Source organism: Eucalyptus grandis, chromosome 10 (assembly GCF_016545825.1).
Source record: "Eucalyptus grandis isolate ANBG69807.140 chromosome 10, ASM1654582v1, whole genome shotgun sequence".
NCBI classification, from domain to species: domain Eukaryota; kingdom Viridiplantae; phylum Streptophyta; class Magnoliopsida; order Myrtales; family Myrtaceae; genus Eucalyptus; species Eucalyptus grandis.
Window position 1 is genome coordinate 4,456,572 of NC_052621.1, and position 23,767 is coordinate 4,480,338.

The window sequence follows — 23,767 nt, forward strand, 5'->3', positions numbered from 1 at the left end:
GTTTTCGGAGCACATTTGACTCGCCTTGCTCCTTCGCTCCGGGGTCAAAACCGAAAGCCTAATAATGTCTAGCTTCCTTATATAAACCCTGCCTCAACCCTTTTTAACTTACTAACTTTCTTTGCCTACTCCATCTCCTTCTACATCGCTCTGTGTTGCGTGAGGAAAGAAAGGAGGAGGAAAACGGCTCGCCAGAGGCCCCAGAACTACATTGACAACTTGAAAGCGAGTAGCGTCTCTCTTTTCGCTGGATCATCAGTCGTACACATGTTTTAGATTTTGACGTCGTTTGCCTGGCGAAAGAAGTGGTCGTCCTTTTCGCTTCCTGAACGATGAGCTAGCAAGCCCACTTTTAAGCTGATGAACATGAGCTTCTTGATCATCTTGTGTTGGTCTATGTATATATGCATGATTTTGCAGTCCACCTTGATTGCTTCTTTTGTAGGAAAATGAAGATTATTTCTCGTATACCTGTACCATGAGACAAGTAGCACTAGGTTTTGTCCGCCAGACGACCCGTAAAATTATTTCATATGATATCTTACTGTGTTTTGCCGTCGCGAAATGATTTTTTTTTTTTTGTTGGGATGGAGGGTTATTGTATAAGTTTTTTTTTTTTTTTTGGTCAGTCTTACTCTATGCCTACTCTACACTTATCCTCAAACTTTTGTCATGTTTCTTGCAGGGCGTGAGAGTCGAAACCCACTCTTAAAACTTACTCGTCCCCACCACATCCCCCGAGAAGGTGGGGATTTGAACACCTCACCTCCCCCTTCCATGTTGAGAGTTAGCCTGGGGTTAACCATATTATAGAGGATCTTATAAAGTGCCTGAGACTTTAATAGTTATTTCTTCTTTTTGAGAGTTGACATTTCGCGTCTCCATTTTTACCATCTGTCTAGGGTATCATGGATGGACAATATGAGGAGACCAGGAGAGCACAAAACTCAAATTTTCCAAATCTCATGATGAATGTCATCGACAATTTCCTGAGTGACGGTGACAACAGCATGAGAGAGCTAGCCGACCTTCTGTAAACTTCAATTTTCTTGACTTTGACGGTCGCGTGCTCTAAGTTTTTATTCTTTTCTGGCTTCTCAGTCGCTGAAAATCGGTGGGTGAGTTTGATGATTGTTTTCAGGAGTGCAAGGAGCGTGAATTATACTAAAGTCACTATTGCTGCTTCACTGATCAAAGGAGGTGGCAGCACGTAGATAAACAATTTACTTTAATTTCCAAAAAGGGTAACTATTCGATTTTATAGGTATGTTATGCGTGAAAGTTTTTTGAAATTAATTTCTTGACATGAAATACTCAACATCTTCAAGAGTAGAACATTTCCAGCACTTGTGTTCGAAAGTTTCCCCTTTTAGTCATATTCTTAGCATGCTGCATTAGGAAAGATCAATCCTATTTGAATTATGCGCCCGCAAGAAGGCTGATCAGTGGCCTGTGTCCGTGTTTATTGGAAAAACCAGATGACGGTAGATTTCCTTATCCGTTATTTAGAATTTGTTTGGCCGTGGCGCGTGTGGCAACTGTCTCGTACATTCCAATGGGACTAGCGCGTGAAGAATTTTGAGCATGATCGTTTTCAACCTCGTGATTTGACCGCATTGTTGTTCAGAAACATTAGTCAATGAGATAACTTCCAACTAAGTGGTGAATGCCGCGCATTATATACATTAAGTCTATCATGAAGGATCTGTGATGTTGCCTGACTACCAAGTCTGTTTCAACGCATAAAGTGTGCATACGACATCACATATATAGGCTTATCCGCTTTTGAATGTTATTATTGGCCTAGTTCCATACTAATTGGACGCTGCATTCCAATGCTCAATATTTGGAGGGCTACTTCCATGCCATGGCCGTATTATCTAAATACGGATATATAACGTATATGAGATATTCCAACAGCCGAACAAAGCAAAAACTTTGAAATTGTCGTTTTAAATTTTATGAGTTTGATCACATGCAAATTTGGCCAAATTTACAGAGATGTAGTTTGAACAATGACATAATGATAATTAGTTCTTTGTCGGATGCTTCAGATTGAAATCAGTCGTATTGATTTTGATATCTAATTTTTCCGAGTTGTTAACTGAATGACATCTCTTTACTACTAATATGACTTGTATACCTGTACCCGTTGCTTGTGTTGTAGCCTTGGTGGTTGCCGGGTTGCAGCAGCAGCTCGTGCTCTTCTAATTGCCAGCGATAATCAGGACAAGCAAGGTAGAAACTGGCATTTTCTTTGCATTCATGATTTCAGAACCCTTATAACAGTATGTACACAATTATATCTAAGGATTTGTTTCGTTCAACAAATTATAGGCATCTTGTCAAATGTATAGACAAGCGTTTATATATCTGCTATTAATTTTCTTGTATTTGCATAACCATACAAATGTAAATTAACCTCCTAAAAGCTATAAGTTTATTGCTTACGTTCCTTATTTTATGGTTGTGCATTTTAATGCCTAGCGATTAACATCATCAGTCATTCAAAGAATTGTCTTTTAATAGCATGTAACTGTCATTGCTATCTCCTTGATTGATGAAAGGGTATCTAGGTTAGAATCATACACAGACATCTCCAAGAACATAGAACAATAGTTTAGTCAATGCCTCACATGAAGTGCAGTCGAACTGAGTGCATGAAAAGTCTAAGAGCTTTTGCTAAAATTCTAAAGATTTGCGCTGGTTTTTACCTAGCACTATTATGCACTAATAGTTGTGTTATTAGCGCATGGTTTTCTGGGAAGTTCCAAATGGTGTCAGGTGACTTTACTAGATTGCTCACTTGATCTTGGTTTAGCGCATGTCTGTTGAGTGACTGGCTCTAAGTCTCTCAGGCTTGGATCTTGCTGTGGTGTTAACTTTTAACTTCTGGCTTTAGCCATAACTTTGATCAAAGATACATTATGCGAAAAGTTATCTAAGATTCCTGTGTCTAGAGACTTTTTGGGGTCTTCAATAGTTTGCTGTTGTATTCATTTACATCAAGACAGCAATTTCTCTTCCTTAAAAATATAGCATCGGTAATCTGCATCCAGTGAAGATTTTGAAAAGCAATATACCAATATGAATATCTGACTTTGAACATGAGAAGCTTATTTACCTTTGCATGTGATTTAACCTAACAACGCTTATGGTTCTTGCTGAGTTGCTGACTATGTGAACATATGCCAACCACTGACTGCATGCGATATGAGCTTCTCCATTAGTTTTTGCAATTTTTTAAAAAATGATTGCCTATGTATTTATTGATGGTCAATTTGACACTTATGTCTCTGCAGTTGTCTTCTAGCTGCGAGACATCCCATGAACGGGTGGTGAATGAGTACTACCTCTTTCGCGACAAACTAAGAACCCTACATCAGGTACTGGCTCTGTTAAATGAACTCTGCTTATGCTTTCCTAAAAGACCCAAAGTATTCTCATTTCTTTATGATTTCGCCAAAAACTCTTTATACTTTATGAATTTGGGATGTCAAAGGCTTTGGAATTATTAAAGGAATGAATGTTAAGCCGATAAGGCCATTCATTAATCTGGAGAAACACTTAGAAATGTTAGTTGGGACTCAAAACATCCTGATAAACAAGAGACTGGCGAGCAAGTCCTGAAGACGAACAAGAAAGAGAATATTGTTATGGAATATGAGATGAGCCTCACATCTTAAGGAAGCAAATATGAGGTTGTCAGACAGTCTTTTTAGCTTTTGCAAATAGCGTTATTCGCAAACAAAGTGGGGAACTCGCAATGGAGATGCTTGTCTATGGTTAAGCTCTAGTCAGAGTCTCACGCCTCCATGTGTTATCATGTTGCAGCAGTGTTCCATTAGTAGTGCCCTTATTTTGGTTGAACTAATTGAGGATACATCTTCTCTCCGTGGAAATGGACGTACAAACTGATCGAGCTCATCAAAGTATTATGCCATTTAGAATGAACAAATTCTAAGTTTCAGCTATTCGTCTTTATCCTATGCACATCATCCACTGATTTCATTTTGATGCTAAATATGATTCATTTGCTGCTCTGGTTACATTACTGATCCGACTGTCAATTCGTTTCCTCCAGATGGAGAGGGCAATCACCCACAGCGAGTCCAGAAGGAGAGGATAAAAGCTGCTGGTGTTTCGCTCAGTTGAGTATACAGATGATAAGATTTCATCTGTCCATTGGAAAGTTGTTTATGAAGTTCCTGCTATGTATAAATTAGTAGAGACCAAGTGCTTTCTTTTGGCTTATGGACCATTCACCTAAGTATTTTGTATGTTCGTTTATCGTTCTCTAGTAATGAACATCTAGGCCTTCTAAAGCAGTAAAGCTGATGTTGCGTATTTGCGAAATCGTTTATTCTCTGATCAACATGGAAAAATCATGCAGAAAACCGTTGGCCACAAGCTTAAAAGCCTCAAGATCAATAGAGGATTATGTTGGAAATGAATGAAAAAAAAAAAAAAAAAAAAAAAGAGGATACTTGATATAACTTCAGCTGTTAGGATTACTTAGGCGGTGTTTGAGTCGGATCTAACCTTCCACACTTTCGATCGAATGTGGATATATTAGACACATTAGTCCTTCCGGTTCGCTCTACTTTTTGTCTGCAAATTGCTAGTTTCGCGATTACGTCGAGTCTTCGCTCAGGTTTCTCCAGGTTATTCCCACACGTCCAATAATTTTTCCTCCTCTTATCACTCTAATTCTGCTTCAATTCATTTGATGTTCCAATATGGAGTTTCGTACTTGCTCAAGGCTCTGTTCTATGGACAGCTACAGTTCCAATTCTTCCCAAATATGTGTCTGCCCAAATTCTGAAACTGGGCCGTCTTGCGTTTTAATGTATCATTCTTTCTGGGATGTATTCATTGTTTTGCTCCCAACTGATCCTTCTTGATCCAAACACTTAAGAGTCTACGGCGCATCTCTCAAACTAGCATGGAACGTTGATGCCTGTGGACTTCTTTTTGGGGCATCATTGCCTTCCTACAGGCGAGCGGCTTATCAGGGAGCAGCATTTCCTAACCCGCGATCTCCTAATAATACCTCATTCTACATTCTTGAGCCTCTAGTTTTCCATGCTCTTCCAGTCCTCCACTGAAAGTGCATCTCTCTTTTATTTCTGGTCAACTTAGAGAGAGACAGAGAGAAGTTCAATAGCCAGGTGAGACAGAAAAGGTATGGGGCAGGCTTTAGGTCTTTAACTGAATCTAGAATTCTTCCTATCGCACCAGCACCAGCCTCCACAGCACAGAATGCCCGAGTGTCTAACCGAGGGAAGCATTTCTCAATAAGAAAAGCTAGAAACATGACCAAGTGTTGATGTGAAGATCCAATGTGGTGGTCCAACAAATTAACCATTTTCGTCCATGAACAAACTTGTTCAAAACCACGAATAGGTTAAGTGGCATCAGTTCACCTATCGCATTACTGGGCTTGAGACCTTTTGAGTTAAAAAAGAGAGGAAAAGAGTAACGGTTCTTGCTACTGAAAAACACATCTGGGAGAACGCACAGATCTTTCTTGAAAGAAGAAAAAAAAATAGTTCATGAGTCCTGCATATACATATGTAAAAGTCAATTTGAGTCCCTGTTATCAGTCATTAGTAATGGTATGATTGGCGCTACCTATTGACCATGGCCGATCATCATATCATATCTGAACATGACTCTTTGACACACATTCTCAACCATGCATTTCTTTACTTGGCTTTCGGAGAGTAGCAGGTAAGCTGATGCTCATACATCATGTTTACTCTGAAATCACTCAGTCTCACCACAACCATCAATTAGTTGGAGTGACGGCTTCTACACACAACTTCTAAAATGATGCTCATAAATTGCAGACCTCGATCAAGCGGCTTCATAAGTGAAAAAAAAAAGGACAGGCAGATTTGAGGATTACTTCTATAGATCACCAATATATCATTGTTATCATAAGCCAGAATTCAGTCTCCAGGACAATCCAAAAACCACACTGAACAAGGGTTGACACATTGTAAACATTACCTCTATCTTAGTCAAATAGACTGAAGCCCATATCCTGCAACAAATTAAAAAGATAAGTTAGACACAATGAAGAGTCGGCCCCATATTACTTTCTCATGCATCAAATGGAGGGGCTAGTATTAAACCGAAAAAATTGTGCCAGATGACCAATTTTTGCACTGGTAATAATCACTGTTTGCCAGGTCATGTTGTGACATGTGAATGCAAACATAAATGTGCTCTGTGTTGATGCATGTGTCACATTCTGTACACACACTGTTAGAATCTAGAAATACAAGAGGCAACCAGAAGGAATGTAAAACCCCATTTGAACTAGAATCCCAAATGAAACTTACGTCATCAGACTCTTCCTTCTCCTCAACTTTCTCCTCCTTCTTTGCTTCAGCTGCTGGTGCGTCGCCACCACCTCCCCCACCAACAGGAGCCGCTGCTACAGCGACACCACCACCACCAGAAGGCACTGATGCCAACTTCTCCCTTCCAGATGCAATCAGTTCAGTGATGTCTTTTCCCTTGACTTCGGACAAGAGCAATTCAATCTTATCATCATCGGCCTCCGCACCAACTGTGGACCCAAAAAGCCAATCGTTTAGTATGGACCCCAAAATGACATCCGTCGAAAAGAAAATTTACTTATGAACAGCTTTCATAGAATTGCTCCAACAAATGAAACAGGTTCCAGGTAAACCTGGAAATTAATTCCATTTGCTCTAATAGGTTAAATTTCTTTTCTTTCTTCTTCTTCTTTATATTCCTTTTGTTCCCATGCTCCATATCTCCGTAGCTTCAGCAGATTTTTTTCAATGAGAAACATGTCATGGAAAAGAAAACATCATGATCCAGAGCCCTATGTATGATTTGACCAACTGCATCACAAGTTCTATTATTAGAGGTTCGGCACGAATGACTTTCCAATTCACAAGACCATGTGAAGTTCATTAAAAACATGAACATGGAAAGGAAACCAAACCTAGTACATACTGAAAATATCACTTCCAGCAAGTAATGGGAGAATCTAACAGAACAAGCACCATGCACTCTAACCAGTAACTGGGTTCTTATTTCCGGGACGAAAGACGCCAAAATGAGACAACTTCAGGAACGAGAAACCAAAAAGTAGAAAAATCACTGAAGAGTCCAACAAATTATCCACAAACGGTTCCAACGTCAAACCACCTAAAGAAAAATCTCTGTATCATCAAAATGAAACGAAGGAAATGAAAGAGGAAGCACTACCTGATCCAAGAATGTCCTTCAAGTCATCAGCAGTTGGGGTGGTGTTCCCTCCCAGAACAGCCAGCAAGTAAGCGGCAATCACCTTCATCTTCCCTGCTCCAACATCAACACAACAATAAGTATAATGGAACCCATGGCAGGTTAGAGAGAGAGAGAGAGAGAGAGAGAGAGAGAGAGAGATGGAGATAACCTTGGAGAGATGGATTAAGATGGCTGTCGGAGGGCTGGGTGAGGGGACGAAGATCAGTTGCTCCTCGTTGCTGCTGGTACTGGTCTAGGGTTCTTCTTGAGCGGAAGTCGGTCAGAATTAGCAGGATGATCTCCAAAGATGGGCTGGTCTAAGAGTTCAAGAGTTTTGTAAGTGATGGGCCTTCTGTTTGATTAGGTGATGCCCAGTTGGATCCAATACATTCATGATTCATTCTCATCTTGAATGTTCCTCCGAGTCTTATTGTTAGTGTTGTTCACACTCCTATCAACTTACAGCATAGGGCTCCTATTATTTCGGTGAGGGCTGAGGTCACCCTGGTGGGGTTGTAGGGTAGTGCCCTAAGCCATCAGAGAGCTTTTATAGTTTGAACTCATATTTTATCGATAATTTGAGCTTTAGCTCATGAATGAATACTATTTATATGAACTAGATAAAATCTTAAGTTTTAAATTTTTTTTTCTTAGAAAAAAACATCTTTCTTGCTCAGTTTCCTTGTGAGTGTGCACCGAATCCTAACAATTATTGGCTAGAGATCTTTTGACGCATCGCCACATTGTGTATCCTTTTGGTATCTCCGCCACTGTGTTGAACTGTGAAAGTGAACATCCAACATGCGTTTCACAGCGAATGCTCTCTTAAAACTACAACGCCATGGAGCCTAAGGGGTACCAAAGGACCGCAAGGGACTTCATTTGTGAGCTACGGTAATGCTTTAGCTTCAAGAAATTTGTCGAACATCTCGAGAGAACTGAAGCAAACGTTGTCGCAGTCATAGGCCACCCTGTGAGCGATTCTCACCAATCAGGTGACACGAGGTGGACGTGAAATCTACCCTATTACGACGTTTATCGCTTGTGGAATAGTAGTTTTTTTGCATGTACAATCCTTGTTTCTGCATAAAGGATAAGAGAACGCGAACGAGTGCTATAACTCGAAGTCCAATTCTCATTGCTTCATGCCGCTTATTTGTGTAAAAGAAAGTAGAGTGGGTCGATCGAGGGCAACTCGTCCAAGCTTCAGGAGGAACATGCCTCGGATGTGCACAGGTAGGCCATAATTTGGTTGGCCGAGGAATCTTTATCCAAGTCCACTAATGTCAAACCATCTACAACTTCTATATTACGGTTCACGATCTGATTCCAGATCTGCTAAATAGATATAATTAAGAACAGACACTAGATAGCCTCACAATATCACTGGCGTATCACCAAAATGTCTACCACCCCATTTATCTTAGAATTGGAAAGGGCCTTGAAGAGAGTCTACAAGCTACAGGAGCAAGGGCTGCATCCGGTGGTGATTCTGTGCAACATGTATCGTCAATCTTCACCAAAAGAACCATCTCTTGGATGGTGCTCTTTCAACTGGCTCGTCCTTCTTTCTATTATCAATCCCCTGCTTTAGGGACTCCAATCTTCGCCTGTACAAAACTCAAACTGCATAAGAACTGCGAACCATTGAAGTAAAGTAACAAAATTAAATAAATCTGACTTTCTCAACTGTTGAACGCTGACCAAATATATCGGCTGATAACATGTCATGTTACCGCATAATTTTCTCATAGATTGATTAAACACAGGTATGTATGCTTGAACAAAGTGTTGCGGTGAGGTTTTGGTGGTTTTGTGTGTGGGCCTGTGGAACCACAGGGGGAAATTAAGGGGGCATGGGATACCATACATTATGCTGTATACGCATATCTACCGATTGTGGAGACCAGCTCTAAAGTAGCCAAAACATCTGTTTCTCATGTTCAGGGTAACTTCCAGAACTACTTTATCTTTCCCAGGTAGACTTATTCCAGATCATGACAAGCATTGAAATAAATACTCCACATGCCTTATCTAAGTGAGCACAAGAATGAAGAGGAGCATCTAAAACTTACTTGGTATCTGTAAGGCGACCGTGCAGACTCCATCTCTGTCGAAATCCTTCCATGCCTTCGGCTCCACTAGCAAGAATTAGACGCCTGTATATGCAAGTTCAGTAAATAAAAAAAATTATAGGCAGGTAATCTCAAAGCAAGTTATCAAATGACTAATAAAAGGACCCAATGAGAGGCGGATGCAAAGCTTCAGAAAGGCATTAAGATTGTGCACGTTTACCACTATGAAAGAAAATACCTCTCTAAAGATGTGACTTCTGATTGAAGCTGACCAGCTCTTTCTGTGGCCATGTCTAATGGCATCGACATCCCCAATTTGCGCTCACTATCTTGAAGCCTCTCTCTCAATTCTTTGTCCTATGACAGAGCAAAACAAGTAATCATTGCTAGCATAATTAAATAAAAGACAGAGAGTAAAGCAAAAGGACAGAGGAGAGGTAAATCCAAAAAGATAGTATTAATCTCACCCTTTTTTCTGCACATTCTCGATATAAAGCAATCTCATCTTGGCAAAATGGCTCGATATCATTTAATTGCAAGCCTGCAGAACACAGTGGAAATTTGTTTATCAGAAAGGTCATTTTCCAAAAGGTACGAATATATTTCAAGATTTAAACATTGTAGCACAACTCTGTCATGTGGTTTCAGCATATTTTCTTCCTTCTGAAAATGAATATTTTGCCAGAAAATAATCCTGTAAATAAGGTAAGAGACAGTGGAAGGTATACAAGTGCCTTGCTCACTTTCAGCATGAAAGGAAAAAAAAAAAAAAAAAAAACCCTGGATTTTCTGCTTCTTGTATACTATTTCAGATGGTTAACCAGGAAGCCCTTGGATATGCAGCATTCCAATGATCTATTCAATGAGAATCTTGGTTATTCCAAAGAGAACACGCATTCATGGTCATCACTAGAAAATTTGTCGCCGTGTCTTGAACTTCTAAATTCAAACAATTCATGTGCCTGATTTATTCAAAGCAAAGCTTATCCAGAGGAGACTTACATAGAAACAGATTTCTCAGAATGCCATCACACAGTTCAACGCCTTCAAGCACATGGGAGGCAATTTCTGGGGGGACAAGGGGCGAAGGAGGTCCCATCATCAAGTCATCACCGACTAATATTGTCTCCTCCATCATAGGCTTTGAATCGACTGAAACCCACAAAAGACATAACAAACATAAAATTCGTCACGCACTCCGAAAGCAATTGCACCAAAACTTCAAAACTACACTCAAACGCAGAGGAGGGAAGCTCCTCTGTCCCAAAGCATTGCGGAAGCTCTACATAGCTATCCACCTTCTCATTACCAGCATTATACATCAATAATACACGAAAGGACAGAATTTGATGCCAATTACAGTCGACCCACGTAACCAAAGAAATTAAAATCACGCACGTACCATCCATGGCTGGTTGCTTTGTGGTCGAACTTCAGCTACCTCGTATTCACTCAAGAAAAGAATGCAAAGAAAATTACAGACCCGCACCTGCACAGAGCAAAATTCATTCATCTGCTTAATTCAGAATAATAAAAGCCGAAAGCGACCATGCGTTGTAATTGCATATCCGATCAAAAACGAGGGGAAACGCGACATCGGAAAGCATCAAGCACCAAACTTTTCAGGGCTCGGATTGACTCAGGCATTTCATCAAACAGGGCGCGCGCATAGCCCGGGCGCGGCCTCGGGTTTCGCGGGCCCGGAGTTTGGGCAGTAACCAAGACAACAGCGACATAAAAGAATGCAGAGAGGGCGATGATCTCTTGGGAACTGAAAGACATCATGCCGCCACGCGAACTAGACAGGGATGTTCAGAAAGCTTCAGCAACGCCGAGTCTAGTTCAGATGCAAGGCATTGTCAAGCTGTACGCGGACGAGAGAGAGAGAGAGAGAGAGAGAGAGAGTACCCTTTTCGCTATGGCAAAGATCAAACAGAGGAGCGCGAAAAAATTATCGGCAGGTACCTTCGTTCTTCAATGGGAGAGAGGTGAAGTGGGGGTGGCAATGGAATATCCGCAAGACTCGTGCCCGTCTGATATTGAGACATATCATATACACATAGGGGGGGAAGGGTTCTTGGTCCAGTCTGGTCCAATGAAACGAATCACTTTTTTTTTCTTGGACTATTACTTGATACCAAATAAAGAAAAAGTGACCAGTTCCATTTGGAATCGAGAATCGAACTGTTCAAACACTGGTTCAATTTTTAGGAACCGGAACGGATTGACATGATTGAAAACCGGACCTAATTGGTCGATTTGATCTAATCAGGGTAGTTTTTGATTTAGGTGATCTATTTTGCACACCCCTAATATTACATGACACGGAACAATCAAATAAGTATATAAAAAAGAGATCCTAGTCAAAATAATTCTAACCCACCCACAAAGTTCATTCACGATGGATCAATTGTTATTTATAAAAGAAGTTACTTCAATCAATCATTAAATTAAAGATTAGTCTAGCGCATCAAGGAATACTTTTGGGGAAAACCTTTGGGCAAATACAAAAGGACTTTTGGTGAAAGGGCTTTTTTATTTTTTTTTAACTATACTATTAGCAGTGTTTGATAAAGTGTAATTTAAAAATATATTGAGAAGCAACTTTGATTTAAATTGTCAGTTGGAAAAAAGCTTCACATTATAAAGAACCTTGGCTAGTTTTTTCTTTTTTTTTTAATTCTTAAATCTTTGTCGACGAAACTAACTTTGTCTTGCCTGGATCGTCGATCCCAGACTAGAGAATACGCCACCTGAGTTCTGCAATGCAATATGCAACACCGTTAAGGACTCTTTTTCTTTAATCGGCTCTCAAGTGAGGCGACGCCACTTTGAGTTCTCCAATATGTAGCGCTGTTAAGGACTTCTTTCTTTAATCGGCTCTCAAGTGTGTGGTATATTCGCAGTTATATATGTACATGCAAGAAAAATTCCTGAACTTTAGCAACGCAGCTCTAATCTCTGGATTAGAGAGTAACAAATCGTGCTGTACCATTACTCATTAGCTTTGTCAAGCTTTTGCTGTTCTGATGGGGGCAGTGCCCTTGCCGAACATTTCAAACATGTGGTTCTATTTTGGCTTAGCAGAGCTGATAAAATGATGTAGGAGGGTAGTGCATGAAAACAACCCATTTAAGTGCCATAATTTCGAAAATGTACACTTAAGTGCCAGTTTCGAAATTTAATGGAATACTTAGGTGCCACTGGCGAAAATTCAGCAAAATGGCTAACGTGGCAATTTTCCGGCGAGTTTGGTCCAAAACGGCGTCATTTTGCACGCTAACGTGGCAAGAAAATACAAAAATGACGTCGTTTCGTGTCGATGTGTAAATAATAATACAAAATTAATTAAATTAAATTTAAACTTTTTATTTAAAATATTCTAAAAATTAAAAAACTAAAAATTAAAAAAAAATAGAAAAATTAAAGGGAGGTCGAAGGGAGCGGGCGAGGGTGAGCCCTCGCCGCCGCCGCCTCCCGCCTTCGCCGGGAAAAGCCACCGATGGAGGAGGGAGGGTCGGTTGGGGTCGCCGGCCCTTGGTTGACCGACCGGCGAGGGCTCGCAGGTCCTCGCCGCCTCCCCATCGTCGTTGGGAAGGGCCGGCGACGGAGGGGAGGGGGTCAACAGGGTCGGTCGTCGGGCCAAGGGCCAAGGCGTGACGCCGGCCAACCGGTGGCGGGCCCGTGAGCCCTCACCGGATGCAGGGTGAGGACCGCGATCCGGCGAGGGCTCGTGGCCCTCGCCGCCGGTCCCAGTGGGGAGGGCCGACAACCCGGCCGACCCTCCCCCTTTGTGGCGGGCCTTTCCGATGATGGCGGGGAGGCGGCGGTGGCGAGGGCTCGGCTCTTTCGGCCTCTCCTTTTTTTTATTTTAAAATTTTAGAATATTTTAAATAAGATTAAGTTTAAATTTAATTTAATTAATTTTTATATATTATTTACACATCGAAACGCGTGTAAAACGACGCTGTTTTAAACCAAACTCGCCGAAAAATTGTCACAGCGGATTTTTACCGAAGTGGCAGTTAAGTGTTACATTTAATTTCGAAACTGACACTTAAGTGTACATTTTTGAAGTTATGATACTTAAATGTCCAAACTCCATGAAGCAATGTATGTAAGAAGGAAGGGTTGGCGTTCTGCCGAAGTGAGGTCAAAAGCAAGTAAAATTGGCATGAGAGGATGAGCGGGCGATCCGTTTCGTGTCGGGCAAGCCGAAAGGAGTACTTGAAATGACTGCAGAAGGAGATAATTCGCCGAGGGTGAAACTAGTTGAGTAACTTTGTCTCTCATTTCTGTCACCATCGTTCCCTTCATTCCACAGTACTGCCATTTGCGCCGTGGTTCGTAAGAATACCTAATAGAACAAGCTTGAGAGCTATGCAATTGAAAGTACGCTCCGGCAATTATTTCAAGCAGACTGCAAGGAAGCAAGCTGCACCCGATCAACGAGAGCACACGAGTGCCACAGGCAAAATTGAAAGGTTCAATACAAGGCATGATTTGGACGGGTAGTCAGATAAGAATGCCTGTATACGGTACGTAATGGTTAGAACTTAAGAAGTAACTTGCATTGAGACGATAATAGAGAAAAGCTTTATAGAGTAATTTCGGGAGATACAAAATTTGCTGATAAATGTGTGTTACGTGACAAGCAGCATCTTTTGTAGTGGATTTACATTATATCACAAGATACACTACAAGCTCAATATCCTTCAACACTGTGCAACCTGCAAAGAAGTCTTCATGCACGCCTGTACTCATCGCCACAGTCACCGATCACTTTAAGGAGATCTCTGCCTCCTTTGGAAACTTCCTGTATGCTGGCTACATCCTCCTCGTCAAGAACAAGGGAAAATATATCGTTTGAATCTTTAATATGTTCCGAAAGACCGAGGCGAACGCCTACCATGGATCCTGCGACTGCGGGCTGCAATCCACGGAGACCAGAAAGATGATCAAAAGATGCAGTAAAGCCACAAAAAATAACAGGCTGCTGGTAATAAAGTTAGCAGGAAACTCTGAAGATTACTTGATCCAGTATGTATTTCACAGCTACAGTGGGAATTTTGACCCCATGTTTAGAAGCTACTTTCTTCAGTGTCTGAAGCACAGCTTGGAACTGACTCCACCCTCCCCACGCATCAACCATCTGCCAATCCATGTCAATGTCAAAACTAGACTTGGTTTAATACCAAACTAGATCAATCCCTTACCATTATTTCTTTTTCGAGTAGCTCAACTGAATATTAATGCAAACTCTATTTCCCTAACATCATGTTCTCACAGAATGTATCCCGAACTAGACGTGGAAAGAAATTTTATCAACAAAATTAATTTTATGAGGTACATGCCCTTTTGTACTTCTGCAGGGAAGGAGTGTTTAATGGAGGACCAGCAAAAGGGATCGACAAGTTGGTATCAAGGAACTTCTCAGATAAGAGACCACCCATTACTGTGCCATATCTGCAAATGATCAATCACACTGAATAAGCAAAAAGGAAGTTGATGCACCCCAAGTGCGATACACCCATCCCAACCACACGCGCACATGCACACAGAGAGAGAGAGAGAGAGAGAGAGAGACGTTATAAGTTTCACCCCTGTGAGCTGACAAAGCTCTGCCATCTTCTGTTGAGGGCGCATGTCAATGATTGAATGTTGTACCTGACTTGAAAATAATACTTCATCAGAAACACAATACATCTGATAAGGGTAATTAAGAGTAAGATTTCCTTTATAGGTCTGTACCTGATTGCTAACAATGGGAATTTCATGGTCAAGGATAATTTGTAATCTCTCCGTATCAAAATTAGTCAAAGCTATGGTCTTTATCTTACCTGCAAATCAGTTGCTATAAATGACTATATGCTTTTACTCTATCATTGAACAAATTAATGAACATAGAGTAACCTTCTCCTTTCAGATCCGTCAGGTGCTTTAATGCATCAAGGTAACCAGGATTGGAATAGTCCCACCTGTTTCAAGTGAGAGACAGAAGCATGCCTTTGTTAAATTTATAATCTTCAGGTACTCTTTAGAGAAGTCAACTCCATCGGAAGATATAAGATGCACTGGGAGGATGGGGAGATACTAATTACTGCCAGAAAAAATTAGAACAAAGACGAAAACTACACTTAAATAAGATGAACTACCAATGACATTCCTTTTTTTATGAAGAACAGATTCAATGCAAGAATCTACTGAAGGTCACTTACTGCAGATATTCTTAATAGCGCTGAAAAATATCAAGAGTCAAATAGGTCAATCATCTTAAAGTGAAGATCACCATGTCATCAGAATCCACAACAGAGTGAAATTTACCTAAAAGAGATTGATTTTAACAGTCCAGTAGGTAGAACTAATAAGGAAGCAGTCGATCTTCTATAAAATAGGAAAGCAGAAAAGCTTTTGTGGGAGGAAACAAAGTTTTTAATTAGCCTGCAGCTTGAAGTACATTCCTGTAGAATGAGATGCGCCTCATTGCACTACTAACTTTTGGTTACCTCGGGGATAGTTTTTTATCTTTCAGAAGTAGTGCCATCTGAATGCTTATAAAAAAATTCTTCCTGTTTCCAGTTCAACATAGATGAAGTCATTACCACAGATATCGACTCAGTCAGAAGAAAACTATTACCAATGAAACTGAAGCATGTCCAACGAAGCTACATCCATTCTCTTCCTTGAAACATTGATAGCCTCCGTAACAAAACTACTGGTCATCTTAACCGGTGGCGGCACCCATTTAGTAAGCCTGCATGAAATGGTAAAGTGTTAATCATGATCAGAAGATAATTTCATGCCAGAATTACATTTCAACAAATTGAGGCATTTAAACAGACTGAAATCCATCGCCTATGACATATAGCGTTTACATACCCTCTGATATTGTCCAAGAATTCCGGTGGACGTTCCCTTCGAACTCGATTGATGAAGATGCCATACAAATCTTCAGCAGGTCCATCTGAAACAAGTAAGAAATTAAACCATAAATGTCCTATTGACTCCAATTTACAGGCAAATGCTGACAACATAATATGCTGAAGGCAGTTCTTCAAGCGTGATACAGTTAAGAAATTTATTCACTCAGTTCTGTTATAAATCCAATAAGACCAGCTACCTGACATGATAAAAGTACATATCTTCCTAACCGTTTGGAAACATCAAGAACACCATATCAACTCACACACAACTGTCACCATTAGTGCCTTATTAAAGAAAAGGCAATGGGTTTTACATATATCAGCCATGTCAAAGGTGTTAAGTCCGGCATCAGCATATTGAAGCATGGCATCGACTGTATTATCTCTGTCCATTCTACCCCATCCACCACTCGTCTGCCACATCCCGTTGACAACCCGGCAAATATCTATCGAGTCATTCCCTTTTCTAACCACGGTTCGATGCTTATCATCGGTTAGCACACACGTGAAGGTTCTCGATCCTGGGCAAGAACTCCTCGCCCTGGTTCCTCTTTTGGCATTCCCCTCGATTTTGATCGGACTGAAGATGAATTTGCTACATGGGTTCTGCAGCAACTCTGCCATTTATAGATGGAAATGGCCTCCCAACAAGATACAACGACAAGATCGAGACTTTCAGAATCAGTAAGCGATGACTTCCATGTAAAGTCTCCTAGACAAAAGTGTGGAGGGTCTTATGTTTTATCCTATCAGCTTCCACTTCTCTACTCCCAACCGTTAGTTTAGCTAGAATTCACCTTATTTGCCAGATAGTCCCACAACTTTTTTCTTTTAAGCATTTCAGACCTCAAAGTCTATTCTTTCTTATCCAGGTCCCAGCATAGGTAGAACTGCAGACTTGCAGTTGGAAGTCTTAAATCGCAGGGACTTGGCATTAAAAAAAAAAAAAAAAAAAAAAAAACTGCATAAAGGAGGGCACTTTTTCAATTTCAGCAAAATTACCGACCAAAAAAAAAAATTCATCAAGAGACAAGAATGACGTCACTCCACACGTCAGCATTAGACCCCGAGGAAAACGCAGCGTTTTGGAGCAAAAACAGTTTCCGGGAAATCTTTTCTGTGGAAGAGGCATTTTCACATACAGTGATCGGCCATGTCGAAGGTGGAGAACCCAGCGTCGGCGTGGCGGAGCATGGCGTCGACGGCGTCGTCCCGGTCGATCCGGCCCCACCCGCCGCCGGTCTGCCACATGCCGTTGAGGACCCTGCATATGTCGAGCGCGTCGCCGCCGTTCTTCAGCGTGACCCGCCGGCTCTCCAGCTCGCTCGCCTGGCCCTGGTAGCACCTGACCCCCGAGCCGGAGCCGGAGCCGAAGCCGACCCGGCGCGTCCCGGCGCGAGCCGCGGCGGAGCTTGGGGTGGGCCTGGTAGATTTGAGGGCGGCGAGGTTGGAGAAGCGCGGGTTGTGTACGGTCGCGGCCATTGGTGTCTATGCAGGTGTCTGCGCGTTAACCGGAGGTTGAGGATAAGTTGCAATGGGTGGCAGACGCGAAATGACGGGTCTGCCCACGTAAGTTCTTCCATAACAAAAATCCTTAAAAATTTATCTCAATATTTAATATCAGTCTTAAACTTTTTATTTGATCCTTAAATTATTTTAAAATATTTCGATCCGGTCTTTAAATTTTTAATTTGATAAATCTAGTTTTTCAGTACCATATTTGATAAATCGGTCCTTATAATGTCATAGAAGTTCCATTTTAAGTATGTCTTATCTTTTTGATCTATATTATAATAGAGTTGTATCGGCTTCATATTTCTATTATTTTAACTATCTCATTTATGGATTCTAAATTCAATTAAGAAAACATGAAAGATACCATCGTAAAATTTTAGAAAAATCCCAAATAAGGATTTGAAGTGAACATTGATTTAAATAAGGGCTCAAGTGTTATCATTTTCTCAAATAAGAGATTAAAGTTATTATGACAATTTCAAATAAGGACTTAACCTCGCCATTTGGCCACCAACAAACTATTTCAGTCAATTAGGATTATTTTCATTAATTTTAATTAAATTAGTTAAAAAAATTAAAAAAAGATATAAGTTTTAAAACAAAAAAAAAAATATAGGTGAGAGGGATCCCTTAGTTAGTGGGGGTGGCGGCCACAAGTGCAGGGCTTGTGTGTTTCTTTTGTCTTTTTTTTTTGTAAAGTTTCTTATGGAAGTAAAAAAGATAAAAGATAAAAAAAAAAAACGAAAGTACCCTTCACCAGCCAATGAGTTCAAACCCTTCTTTGATTGATATTGCTACTTCAAATCCTTATTTGAAAAAAGATATATTTCAGGCCTTTATTTGAAAAAAAAAATTGATAGTATTTCAAGTTATTATTTGAAATATGATTAATACCCTGAAAAACCCTAAACCGGTACACCTGTGACGATTTTATCCCAAACTATTTAACCTCAAACTGGTATACATTTGACAAATTTACCCCAAACCGGTATACTTTGACAAATTTACCCTTTATTAGTTTTCATTAAATTTTACTGAGTTAAATAACACGTGACAGTTGATTAGTATATCAATTTGAGATTTTACGCTCCGTTTGTCACAGTTTACAATTTTTGTGATTTTTTTTTGTGGTATTAATCCAATTTAGCGGATGGTATATTTGTTACAAATTTACCAATTTGGAGCTTTTTTACGGTCGAATAAATTAGTTTTAGGCAAACTTGTCATAAATGTACCAATTTATGATTTTCTATCGTCAATCGGGGTAATTGTCACAAGTGTACTGGTTTAGAATAAATTTGTCACATGTGTACCAGTTTAGGATTTTTCAGGATATTAATCCTTTGAAATAATATTTATTTCAAAGCCTTATTTAAGAAAATGAAGGCACTTCAAGCTATCATTTGAAATTTTCCCTAAAATTTTTATCTATCTAAAAAGTTAGGAACAAGGTTTAGATTCATACAAGTACAAGCGTCTATGGATAAATGAAATTTCATATTTCGATATGAAAACAATTATTGTTAAAATAAAAAGAAAAACCAACTCAACACAAGTCCAAATGAGGTTCTACTTTTACTATTATAGAGATCATGAGCTAAAATATACTTAATTGGAACTATTGTAATATTTGTAAGGGATATGTTCAGCAGAAGTCTAAAACTTGTCAAGAAAGTGCAATTGAGTCCTAAAACTTACAAAAAGTTCAATCAAGTCCTAAAACTTGTCAAATTAGTTCAATTGAGTCCTAAAGTTAACACCGTTAGCCTTTTCCATTAAAAATGCTGACGTGTCATTTTAAATTATTTTATATTTTCCATGTGGATTTTTTTAATGATTTTTCAAAAATAAGTTTAAAAACTAAAAAATTAAATTTATTTATTTTATCTTATTTTCACCAAAAATTAAAAAGAAAAGTTATAAAAGTTATTTTAAAAAAAATCAGTGCTCTTCTCCCCCGCCGCCGCCGCCGCCCATCGCCGGAGGGGCCGAGAGACGGTCGTCGGCCCGGGCGGGGTGGTGGCCCTCGCCGGCCCGGGCGAGGGCCGGCGACCGTCGCCCACCCCGGGCGAGGCTCGCCGAGATCCGGGCGAGCCTCGCCGGCCCCGAGCGAGGGTCGACGAGGCCTCGCCCGGGGCGGGCGACGGTCGCCGGCCCCGTGAGGGCCGGCGAGGCCTCGCCCGGCGAGGACCAGCCACCCGCCTAGGGCCGGCGACCGTTGCCGGCCCCTCCGGCAACGGGCGGCGGCAGAAGTCCACCGGTGCCCTTTTTTTTTTTTTTTTGAACAGTTTTGTTTTTTTAAATAAATTTAGATTTTCCTTTTTAGTTTTTAATCTAATTTTTAAAGATTTTGAATAAAAAATAATTTAAAAAAGCTATTTGAAAAATAAAAAAATCATTTAAAATATGACGTCAGCGCCACGTCAGCAATTTCCGTTAATTTTCTTAACGGTGTTAATTTTATGACTCAATTGAACCAATTTGACAAGTTTTAGGACTTGATTGAACTTTTTGTAAATTTTAGGACTCAATTGCACTTTCTGGACAAATTTTAGGACTTATGCTGAACATATCCCTATTTGTAAAGACCAAAAAGGTAACAATGTAATAAAACATTGCATATTTTTTTGGTTAAGTTAAGAAATGGGTTGAAATGAAAAAAAATTAAAAATTAAAATCTGAGCAATAATGTAAACATGCAAATTGGTGAATGATGAGTTTGTTATGAAAAGTTGGCAGGGTAGATTGAATAAATTAAAAGTTTTAAGAACTACATTGAATATATTAAAAGTTTAATAATGACATTATATATTGAGCAAAAAAAATTTAGACATTTTTAATATTATTTTTCCCATCGTGGGCAGCTTATGAAGATAAACTTGTAAATTGACAACATGTTTAGAAAGTCATCGATTGCAATGTGAATTTATGCGTATGAAATGATTCACGCATTTGATTAATTCTCGTTACGTACTCAGATACCACGAATTGGGAATATCAACTTACAGATTTGGGGAAGTTTTGGGAGCGATTTAGCAAAGCTATATGGCCAGATCATTGTGGCCAATACGTTTGTTTCCAGACGTCTGACCTGGGTTCAACAGGCGACCTTTCTCACTTGAGTGAGCATCAATCTCAAGCACCGATTCTGTCGTTGAAGATTTAGACGTGAGAAGCTTCTCTCCCATCTTCCACGGTTGATTCTAAAGTCCTCCATTCCAACTGCGTCATCATTAGATTAAGGAAGAGTGGTGAAACTCAAAGTTCCTCCGACGAGATTGGTTCACCATTTCAGACTTTGTTTTTCTCTTGTGTGTTGACGGGTCGTGGCTGGTCAAACAATGGAGAGTTTCTTGGAAATCAGCAGAACGCGTCATGCTAGTAATTTCTTGGAAATGAGAGGTCGATTTTGATTTTAAGTTCTCGTTCAGCTTCGGAGCACATTGTGTGCTTTCATTTGAGAGAGAGAGAGAGAGAGAGAGAGAGAGAGAGAGAGACATGGATCATCGAGCAATTGAGATCGACGAACTGCAAGATGCAGAATTTGAATACAACGCCGCTGGATCTGCTGCTGGGTCCATTGGAGGGGATCAGCTCGAGTTGATGACGAAATGGAAACCGTTTATGGCTAATGGACTAGCTTCGCCCCCGAGGAACTATGATGAAGCCGGCCCAGGGCATGCTCCGGCAGGATCGCGCAATGAAACTGTAACTTACTGCTTGGCCCGCGTTAGGCGCCGACTGGGGGAAAGGGAAAGACGCTTCCGAGCGGGGACCTCATCTTGCACCATCTTTAGGATCCCCCCGACTCTTTGCGGGATCAATCCGAAGGCTGAACAGCCCGAGATCGTATCTATCGGCCCGTACCACAGGGGCCGGGACCATTTGCTCGAGTTCGAAGAGCACAAGTGGTTCTTCCTCAGGAGGTTCCTTCACCGCACATCCTCGAACGAGGCGAGTCTCATTGAATTATTGGCAGCTGAGGAAAATTCTGTCCGGACTAGCTATTCAGAAACTGTGCTTATGTCGAGTGGCGACTTCGTGGAGATGATGCTACTCGATGGTTGCTTTGTGCTGGAACTCCTACTCCACATTTTCAGGAGCGATGACCCGATTGATGAAGATGACCCCATCTTTACACGGCCTTGGATAATCCCGATTCTCATCAGGGACTTGCTGAAGCTTGAAAACCAGGTTCCGTACTTCCTTCTCAAATCGCTGTTTGACTTCTCGAGCTCGACAAGGGTCGAGGCGAAAACAGACTATTTGTGCACACTCGCTTTGAGAGTATTCGATCTTGCCTACCCGAGACCCGTGGCGCTTCTCAAAGATTATGAGAATCTGCAATGCAAGCATTTACTTGACCTGTTTTACTTGACTCTCTTTCCGACAAACCCAGACCCTTGCAACTACCCGCAGATGTCACGGCCGTCGGATCAGTCCGTACCGTGTGTGACCAGCCTTAGGCCCTCTGGAATCAAATTCAAGTCCAAGAAGACGCATGACTTCCTGGACATAAGTTTCCGAAAACGGGTGCTTGAGATACCATCCATCACCATCAACGACTTCACGACCACCGTCCTAGTAAATTGTGTTGCCCTGGAACAATACAAGGAAAACAGCTCCAAGCACATTACTGATTACGTCTCCTTCATGCACTGCCTCATCAATCAGCCTAAAGACGTGTCGCTCCTCTGTTCTGATGGGATCATCACAAGATTTTCTCACGATGATCAGTATGTTGCTAATTTCTTCAATAAGCTGGGGAAGAGTACCGTTTTCAATGTTCACGGCTGTTATCTGTCCAAGCAGTTCGAGGAATTGGAATCGTATTACTACAGCAATTGGGCGAACATGATGCGCACTTACTTTTCCAGTCCGTGGTCAGTTATATCGGTCTTCTCTGCTTTCTTGGTCATAGTTCTCACCGTGATACAGACCGTTTTTGCTGTCCTCGGTTATCGCTTCCATTAGTATTTGCTGTTCGTAGATGTGTCTCGGTCAGGACTCTTTTCATTCATTCTACAAGTTCCTGCTCAGACATCAGAAATGCATTTCTTTTAAATTCCGCAACTTCTTTTTGAGGTTGGACGAACTCAGAGATGATTCTGAAAATCATGGGATAGAAATCTAAGATGAAGCAATCAGTATTTACAAAGTTGTAATGCTACTCATGGTGGTACTTGAGACGACTGGTATAACAGAAAAATGACCATTTAAGTGTATTGCCCAATAGACGAATCGTCTATAAGAAAAGCTCGACGATACTACAATAGTTGCACCACGCTTCTTGGCATCATTACAATGTGTTGGAGAGAAGCTGGGATAACAATTCACCACGAGCCAAATATAATCGAAGATCAATTTCTTCCCCGAAACAAAACCAGCCAAAATCAATTTAGCCCCAATAACAATCATTGAAAAATTCAGAGACAGCTCTCGACGAACAAAAATCATCAACTCGTAGCCATTGATCTCACAAACAACATACTTAAATCTGAGCCAATTTCATCAACGTTTGGCCTTCAAATCGAAGCAGCAAAATTTCAGCTCTTTCTTTGGTTTTCTTCTCCTCTATTTTGGTTCTCTTGGGCGGGGCACACTTTTTGCTCTCCTCTCTCCTCTGTTCTCTCGCACGAAGCAGCCACGTACTTTTTCTTTTTTTCTTTTTGTTCTTTCCTTTTACTTTGACTTGTCCTCCTTTTTCTCTATTGTTTTCCTTTGTTTTGTTTTATGTTAGCTGGGCCCCAAAAGAGGACCCGACCAACACAACGACGCGGCACTGGTAATGCAGCGGCAATTCTACAATGCACAAAAAAAAACCGGTGAAAGCAAGCATTGCTACAGGTGATGGAGTGCTCGATTTTACTGTAAGGGCAGGGCTCTCCTTTTCACGGCAGATGCCGACCCCGAAGTATGATGATGCGTTAGCCATTTCGATACATAATTGCTCTTCAAGACTCAACGGGACGATTAACAAGA

The 23,767-nt window shown here is 40.8% G+C and overlaps 4 protein-coding genes across 6 annotated transcripts; 1 reads left to right on the forward strand and 3 right to left on the reverse strand.

Annotated features, from left to right (window-relative positions):
• Positions 1 to 5,689: 5,689 nt before the first annotated feature.
• LOC104421287 (60S acidic ribosomal protein P2-1) lies at positions 5,690 to 7,602 on the reverse strand. Its single transcript, XM_010033189.3, has 4 exons — positions 7,442 to 7,602; positions 7,252 to 7,344; positions 6,351 to 6,580; positions 5,690 to 6,049 (listed from the first exon to the last, which is right to left on the reverse strand). Exons 2-4 carry the CDS (start codon positions 7,337 to 7,339, stop codon positions 6,023 to 6,025), a joined length of 345 nt encoding a protein of 114 aa, XP_010031491.2. The 5' UTR covers positions 7,340 to 7,344; positions 7,442 to 7,602; the 3' UTR covers positions 5,690 to 6,022.
• Positions 7,603 to 8,448: 846 nt separating this feature from the next.
• Positions 8,449 to 11,449, reverse strand: LOC104421288. 2 transcript variants are annotated; one of them, XM_010033191.3, is made up of 7 exons: positions 11,313 to 11,449; positions 10,750 to 10,836; positions 10,350 to 10,499; positions 9,815 to 9,888; positions 9,586 to 9,704; positions 9,348 to 9,431; positions 8,449 to 8,882 (listed from the first exon to the last, which is right to left on the reverse strand). In XM_010033191.3, the coding sequence occupies exons 2-7, from the start codon at positions 10,754 to 10,756 to the stop codon at positions 8,789 to 8,791; spliced, it is 528 nt and encodes a 175-aa protein (XP_010031493.1). In that variant the 5' UTR covers positions 10,757 to 10,836; positions 11,313 to 11,449; the 3' UTR covers positions 8,449 to 8,788. The 2 variants fall into 2 exon arrangements, with proteins under 2 accessions (XP_010031493.1, XP_010031492.1); XM_010033190.3 differs by having other exon boundaries at positions 11,256 to 11,410.
• Positions 11,450 to 13,920: 2,471 nt separating this feature from the next.
• On the reverse strand, positions 13,921 to 17,792 carry LOC104421289 (flagellar radial spoke protein 5). 2 transcript variants are annotated; one of them, XM_010033193.3, is made up of 9 exons: positions 17,413 to 17,792; positions 16,227 to 16,311; positions 15,985 to 16,101; positions 15,261 to 15,325; positions 15,099 to 15,187; positions 14,935 to 15,014; positions 14,702 to 14,813; positions 14,380 to 14,499; positions 13,921 to 14,277 (listed from the first exon to the last, which is right to left on the reverse strand). In XM_010033193.3, the coding sequence occupies exons 1-9, from the start codon at positions 17,750 to 17,752 to the stop codon at positions 14,092 to 14,094; spliced, it is 1,194 nt and encodes a 397-aa protein (XP_010031495.2). In that variant the 5' UTR covers positions 17,753 to 17,792; the 3' UTR covers positions 13,921 to 14,091. The 2 variants fall into 2 exon arrangements, with proteins under 2 accessions (XP_010031495.2, XP_039159172.1); XM_039303238.1 differs by lacking the exon at positions 17,413 to 17,792 and adding an exon at positions 16,585 to 16,987.
• A 3,458-nt stretch (positions 17,793 to 21,250) lies between these two features.
• Positions 21,251 to 22,760, forward strand: LOC104423412 (UPF0481 protein At3g47200). Its single transcript, XM_010035906.2, has one exon. It carries the CDS (start codon positions 21,284 to 21,286, stop codon positions 22,757 to 22,759), a length of 1,476 nt encoding a protein of 491 aa, XP_010034208.2. The 5' UTR covers positions 21,251 to 21,283; the 3' UTR covers position 22,760.
• Positions 22,761 to 23,767: the final 1,007 nt, after the last annotated feature.